This window comes from Anastrepha ludens, chromosome 6 (genome assembly GCF_028408465.1).
Source record: "Anastrepha ludens isolate Willacy chromosome 6, idAnaLude1.1, whole genome shotgun sequence".
Lineage (NCBI taxonomy): Eukaryota > Metazoa > Arthropoda > Insecta > Diptera > Tephritidae > Anastrepha > Anastrepha ludens.
In genome coordinates, this window is record NC_071502.1 from 88,492,820 (window position 1) to 88,500,439 (window position 7,620).

General features: G+C 38.2%; 1 protein-coding gene across 1 annotated transcript; it reads left to right on the top strand.

Annotated features, from left to right (window-relative positions):
- Positions 1-5,077: 5,077 nt before the first annotated feature.
- On the top strand, positions 5,078-7,149 carry LOC128866448 (perlucin-like). The gene is made up of 3 exons (XM_054107204.1): positions 5,078-5,336; positions 5,461-5,569; positions 6,706-7,149. The coding sequence occupies exons 1-3, from the start codon at positions 5,139-5,141 to the stop codon at positions 6,972-6,974; spliced, it is 576 nt and encodes a 191-aa protein (XP_053963179.1). The 5' UTR covers positions 5,078-5,138; the 3' UTR covers positions 6,975-7,149.
- Positions 7,150-7,620: the final 471 nt, after the last annotated feature.

Genomic DNA, 7,620 nt, shown 5'->3' on the forward strand with positions numbered 1-7,620 from the left:
TATTATCCCAATATTTTTTCCATGTAAAATAAAAGTTTGGTCTTGTAAGATGAAGGAATGTCGATGTGCTTGCCAGGATTATGTATTTAGATAAAAACTCTTAAGGTTCTCTATGTCTACCTACAGCCGTCGATGTTGAATATGAATTATTTTGGTTTTCCTGATTCATTGTATTCTCCATCTTCGTCACTGATCTCTTGAAATTCATCTCAGTCGGCCTCAACTTGATCACTGCTTTCTGCAGCGACCTCACTACCTGTACCTTCATCACTATCATAATAATTCATGTGGTAGGGATAATTAAAATTATTTATTTCTCAACTTTATAATAAAAGTACTTAATTCATGACCGTTCACCCCTTCTTTCATTGCTCTACATTAAAAACGGATTAAAAGGGAAAATTCTTGTTGTCATAATTAGTGTTTTTAGTTTGGTAGGACACTTTTTTCCAAGCTCTGGTGCTTTTTGAAATTCAAAAGTTGGCAAAGAGTATTACAAATCCAACGAGACAACTGGGGATAAACTAGACCGCACCAGTAAATCTGCATAAGATTTCGTTAAAATTTCTTTATTTTTACAATTAGTTTATGAGATTTATACTTCAATCTAATTTTAAATATTAATAATTAATAAAATTAATTTAAAAAACGTCTCTCATTCTGTTCGTTCTGTTGCACAAAGCCTAGATGATCTTTTGTGTGTTAGCGACGGCGAATATCATAACAGTTGGAAATATGGTGTGAGCTGTTTTACATAGAACAGTAAAGCGTATAAGGACCCAGCGGCCCCGCTGGTTATGCCAGTTTGTTCGTATAGATATAAAGACTTCAGGCCGGAAGGTATTTGAAGAGTTATTTGCTGAGTAGTAGCAGAGGGCATAGAGAGCTTTACTTTTTTATGTACAACTGATGCTTTTTAGTCAGCCTTGAAATCCAACGTAGAATCTCTCTTGCCAACAAGTGCTACTTTGGACTAAGTAGGCAATTGAGTAGTAAAGTCCTCTCTCGACGAACAAAACTAACACTCTACAAGACTCTCATCATGCCCGTCCTAACGTATGGCGCAGAAGCTTGGACGATGACAACATCCGATGAAGCGACGCTTGGAGTGTTCGAGAGAAAGATTCTGCGTAAGATTTTTGGACCTTTGCACGTTGGCAACAGCGAATATCGCAGACGATGGAACGATGAGCTGTATGAGCTTTACGACGACATAGACATAGCGCAGCGAATAAAGATCCAGCGGCTACGTTGGCTGGGTCATGTCGTCCGAATGGATACAAACGCTCCGGCTTTGAAAGTATTCGATGCGGTACCAGCTGGTGGTAGCAGAGGAAGAGGGCGGCCTCCTCTGCGTTGGAAAGATCAGGTGGAGAAGGACTTGGCTTCACTTGGTGTGTCCAACTGGCGCCGGTTAGCACGAGAAAGAAACTCGGCCAAAATCGCGTAAGCGGTTATAGCGCCAATTAAGAAGAAGAAGATGCTTTTTAGTACACCAAAGAGGAAACGACTCGCGCCCTTTGATGAACTCGACCAAAATGGCTTAGGCGGCTAATGAGCTAATGAAGAGAGGAAAAGGAAGGAGAAAAAGAAGAAGAATAAGAGCAAAAATGAGAATAAGTATGAAAATATGAATGAGGCTGAGAATGAGAATGAAATAAGAAGAAGAAGAACCACAAAAGGAACAAGAGTAAAAATGAAAATATGAATAAGAATATGAATAAGATAGAGAATAAAAATAATATAAGAAGAAGAAATCAAAATAGATTAACGAAACCAAAGCAAGACTGAGCCTTGTCGAGGCCCCACGCTCCCGAAAAAAAGAAGAAGAACAACAATAAGAATATGAAAACGAATAAGAGTAGAAATAAGAGTAAGAATATGAAGGAGAAAGATAATAAGGATAAGGGTAAGGGTAAAAAGAAGAGGAAGAATATGAATAAGAAAAATAATAAGAATTAGGCTAAGGGTAAAAAGAAAAAGAAGAAGGAAAATACTAAGAAGAAGTGCTTAAAAATTTATCCACGGCTTTAAGGGGGTATTCTAGTGTAGAGGCATACATTTCGCACGGTTTTTGAAGCGCTGTACAAAGGAAACCAAAAAATTTGTATTATCCTTTTTTTATCAAAATTTAAATTCACAAAGTTATGCGCGGTGAAGGTAGGGCGCCCAAAAAAAGGAGGCGGTCTGAAAAATAAAAACCAAACGGATTCTTAATTATTATAGATGCCGCTATAGAATAAGCCTTGGGCAAGTAAAAAAAAAAAATTAAAAAAAACATGTTTTTTTGCATATTTTTTCAACCATTCCGATTTTTCGAGCTAGAACCATCCGATGAAGGGTTGCATAAAGAACATCCTCCACACTATAACACCCCTTCTTCTTGTTCTTCTTTTTCGTTCTTTATTTAGGACTATGTCCTATTTAAAAATAAAATTTCACAATAAACGAGTAACTATAAATAAATCTTACAATACATAAAATTAAAATATACGAGGGCCGTTTGGAAAGTTAGCGCAAAAATAAAAATTACTTAATGGTTTACTTTTTATTTTTTGACATGGTCTCCTCTTCGGATTATACACTTCGATCCGAGGGAGCCAAGTCCGAGGAAACGATGGATGCGAAACGAGTTGGAACCTTATTTCAATTAATTTTGCGACCAGAACTGCTGCTGCGGTGCCTTATAGGAAAAGGAAAATCATTCGGCTTCCTCGATTTAAACGAATACCAAACATGAGGAAATACATCGATCTGACTGAAACTTGTTGAAACGTGTGTTCTTCTAAAAGATGCTGCTAACTAAACATAACATCGATACGCGCCGGTAGTGACTTTTCTCTAATTGTGTACGGAATTTTCAAACAACCCTCGTACATATATATCTTTTATAATATAGCCCATATTATAATTCGGTTCTTTAGCCTGATGCCCAACATTCAAGTCATATTCTAGGAGGACTTCCTGCAGGTCTAGTTGTGATAGGTCTTGCCAACATGGCTGATTTCACGAGTCGTTCTATTGGCATTCCTTCAACGTGTTTGTTTCATTTTTCCCGGCACAACATTTTTCCAACTAAATTTTTTTTTCATTAATTTTTGATAAAAATATAGTGCAGGCAGAAGTCTTTGCGATCCTGCAGACATGCAAAATGCTTAGGGAATGTGAAACATTTTTCCGATAGTCAAGCTGAGATGCAATGGTACAAGCCCAAACTAGTCAACTCCTAACTAAGAAGGAGATCAAATCTCTTGGGTTCCAGAACACAGGAACATGAAAAGAAATGAAATTGTTGATGAGCTTGACAGAAAGGAGACTGAATTGGTCTCAGAGACCCCCTATCTGGCCTTCGCCAAGACTGGTCATCGTCATCTCTCTAACTGTTGTTAAAGGGGAGTTGCACAACTTATTTCTCAGGAAAGCCCAGAAAAGATAGAGCTCCATTTCTTCATGTGCTTTTTCGAAAACCTTTTAGCCGCAGTACAGGACTCAGAAAATCTTGACGAATCCACGCCACTCAATTTCCAAACTTGAAGCTGTATTTACCGGTCATTGGACGATCGACACACAGGCGGAAAATCTAGGTTTACCATTTAATCCCCATTGTATAAACTGTGGGGACCGTTCCGAGGAGGAGACTCTTGAGTACTTTCTATGTACATGTTCGGGTTTGGCAACAAGACGATTAAGGTCTCTGGGTGCGCGACTATTCGACAGCCTTATTCGACAACCTAAACTCCATCAATCTTCTCTCTTACATCTGTTGATGCCCGGGATGGCTATAGATATCTGGCTGATGGAGGGCTCATAATGGTATCAAAATGGCGCTCTAGTGCTACTTGGGCTACTTGGAGACTGCCAGAGTGGTACGTCAACCATTTCACCTACCAATCTATACCTAGGTTAGGTAGGTTAGGTAGTGTGGGCTGATCTGTAAAAAGATCTCACTTAAACCTCTAGGGTTCATTGTGTTGCCAGTGATATATATTTATGGTAGGGTGGAAGATATTATTTTATCTTATCCTTAATGCACGTCTTTGCGAGTTTTAATAAGCCGCGCAGCCCTTTTTTGCCTATAGTTCATTGTAAAAATAAAAAAAACTTGTAAAACAAATTTCCAAACGTTACACGAAATTCACCAAAATTTTACACATTAAAAAAAAAATTCAACAAATCTTTCAATTTTTCAATCAGAAGTTTTAGAAAACTTTGTGGGTATGCAGTTTTATAGAGTACATTAGAGAAAAAACTAAAAAAAAAAAAACAAATGGGAAATCATTGAAGCTTTCAAACCACAAAGCTTGGAGTTATCTCAAATAGAGTGCAAAAGTACTTGGAACATTTACTCAACCGTGTGCAAAGGTGCAGCGAGCTTCATAAATTATATATTTTGAACGGCATTAGTATAAATATTTATTTTTACTCGTCTTTCTCAAAACTTCAGAACTTAAATCACCTTTTCTTCAGTCCAAACTAGTAATATTTTGTTTACATTATTTGTTGTTTGTATAGATTTCTTCTTCTGTGATTTGTTGTTGTATTTTACACGTGACTAGATTATATATATATATATAATTAGCCCGTACACCCTTTTTGGGCCGAGCTCCTCCTCCTATTTGCGGCGTGTGTCTTGATGTTGTTCCACAAATGGAGGGACCTTCAGTTTCAAGCCAACTCCGAACGGAATATATTTTTATGAGGAGCTTTTTCATGGCAGAAATATAATGGGAGGTTTGCCTTTGCCTGCCGAGGGGCGACCGCTATTAGAAAAATGTTTTTCTTAATTTTGGTGTTCCACGGAGATTCGAACCTACGTTCTCTGTGTGAATTCCGAATGATAGTCACGCACGAACCCATTCGGCTACGACGGCCGCCGTGTCTAGATTAAGTAAAGTTAATTTCACTAACTACCACTTTTACTAATGAGTTTTCTGCCATCTTTCTTAGAACCCCGCTGATAAGTAACTGAAAGCAGCTCCATTGCAATGATTGATGCCGCATGTGACACGTTGATTAACATCGTGTAAACTTGGACCCTGGTATATTAAAAGCCCTCAAATCTTTGGAAAGTAAGCAGTTTAACTTTACACCTTAGCAGCGAGGGTTTATTCACGAAAATTTTACAAAAAAAAAAAAAAATGTTCAAATTCGTTTTGCTTGTAGTATTTTTTATGTGTTTCACATGGCATAATTTACAAGCAGAAAGTGACTCCGAAATCTCGAATTCAGATTTAATATTTCCGAACTTCTCCATTCAGGCATTGGATGAGTCCAACTATCGCGCATTCCCAGCACAACAAAATGAGAAAATGTTCCTAGTGTTGGCTTATACAACAGTGAGTAGTTTGTGAACCCCATTTGAGTTGTTGTTGTAACAAAAACGGGGGAAAAAATTAATCGGGACATAAAAAAATCGACACCTTTCTGTGGTCTCTTACTAAAATCGTATATCTTTTCAAGGCTAACTGGTTTAAAGCTCAGGAGATATGTGGCTATCAAGGACTCTCGTTGGCCAGCATAAATTCGAAAGCAGAAAATGATGCGCTGCTAAGTTATTTAACACGAACTGGTAAGGTTAATTTTTGCTTTTACTTTGGGTTTGGGAGTAACTTTAATTTGGTAGGACCCGGGCGTGTGGATATAAAACACTAAGTGATAGAAAAGGTTTTCTATTAATAGCCGCCGCCTCTCGGCAGGCGACGACAAACATTCGAGTGTATTTCTGAGATGAAAAAGCTCCTCATGAAACCAGAGAAAGAAAAAACCTATTTGTCATAGATGTGGTTTGAAATTGTAAGTCCCTCCGTGTTTAAATAGGAGCTCGTTATGCAAGTTTTTTCTTGAAACTATATAAAAAAAATATTTTTTGAGTGATGGAAATCCTTATTTTAATCTTTACGCGCTCTACTGCTTGTCTGTTTGGGTACTGCAACTGTCTAGTTCTTCTTATGATTGGCGTGATACTAACACGATTTTGGCCGAGCTCAACAAAGTGCGTCAGCCGTTCCTTTCCCGTGTTAACCGGCGCCAGTTGGACACACCAAGTGAAGCCAAGTCCTTTTCAACGTAGAGGAGTCCTTCCTCCTCTACTGCTACTACCAGTTGGTACCGCATGGAACACTTTGAGAGCCGGAGCGTTTGTTTCCATTCGAAAGACATGACCCAGCCAACGTAGCCACTGGATCTTTATTCGCTGCGCTATGTCTGTGTCGTCGTAAAGCTCATACAGCTCATCGTAACATCGCCTGTGATACTCGACGTCACCAACGTGCAGAAGTCCAAAAACTTTCCTTAGAGTCTTTCTCTCAAACACTCCCAGCATCGCTTCATCGTTGTCATCGTCCAAGCTTCTGCGCCATACGTTAGGACGGACATGATGAGAGCCTTATATAGTGTTAGTTTTGTTCGTTGAGAGAGAACTTTACTACTTAGCCCAAGGTTGCACTTGCCGGCAAGAGCTGACATTGCTATCGGTGTTAATGATGGATCCTAACTAAACGAAGTCTTTTACAACCTCAAAATCATAGCTGTCTAGTTCACAGGTGTCGAATATGACTGGCATACAGCGCCATTTGCAATAATTATAAACCTTGCGATAGGGTGTTTAGTTTTACTCCACCTTGTATAAATATATTCTATATATAATATTACAATACCTTCTATTCTACATCATTTATTCTTTCTTAACTTTCTTCCAACGTTCAGGGCTCAATGCGAATGGGGAGGTCTTTTGGACTGCCGGTTCTAGACTTGCCGATAACAACCGTTGGGTTTGGTTCAACACAGGCCGTCCAATCTCCTATGTTAATTGGCGTATAGGTGAACCTAATAATGCGGGAGGTCAGGAAAACTGTATCTCGTTTATAACTGAAGGTCGATGGAATGATTTAAGTTGCACAAGCGAAACTTTCTTTATTTGTGAAACGCGCTGTCCATTAACAAGTTATGATTCGCCGATTTATACTCGAAGATAAAGAGTTGGTGATAATACGAGTTTTATACCACGTACTTTTATATAAATAGTTTAAGTAATTTTTTATTAATTTATATCGTAAGCTAAGTTCGAAGTATTAAAGATATTCAATGAAGTTTCTGATGGTGGGAAGTTTTGCTGAACTAATTAATAAAGTTAGAAAATATCGTTTTAAAGGGTGGTTAAATTTCAAGGGCCGATGTTGAATGCGAACCACACGTAAACGTTAACGACTCCGTTGGACTTCTTTCTATTTGAAAGAAAAGGTGTACGTCGATAAGCCAGCAACAATTCAAGAGCTAAAAGATGATATAATTCGGCACATTAACGGCATAGAAGCGTCATCGAAAATTTAGACCATCGGATGGAGGTGTTCCGCCGAGGCCGCGGCGACCATTTGGCCAATATTTTGTTTCATGTGTAATTGAGCCATACCAATATTATCATAATAAATAAAATGATAATAATGTCTTTAAAAAAATTGTATTTTATTCAAAATCAACACCGGCCCTTGAGACTTAACCTTCCTTTATAATTTTAAAGCTCACAATGGATCTAAGCAAATGTTATAATACGTAAGAGCCTATCGGAATTGTGCCTACACGAATTTGGACAGGAAAATCTTTCCCTCAATGGAAAAAAGGGAT

Coding starts and splice junctions, on each gene's coding strand:
- LOC128866448 (XM_054107204.1), top strand. CDS start 5,139: ATGTTCAAATTCGTTTTGCTTGTAGTATTTTTTATGTGTTTCACATGG. Junction 5,337..5,460: donor TAGTGTTGGCTTATACAACA/GTGAGTAGTTTG, acceptor TATCTTTTCAAG/GCTAACTGGTTTAAAGCTCA. Junction 5,570..6,705: donor AAGTTATTTAACACGAACTG/GTAAGGTTAATT, acceptor TCCAACGTTCAG/GGCTCAATGCGAATGGGGAG.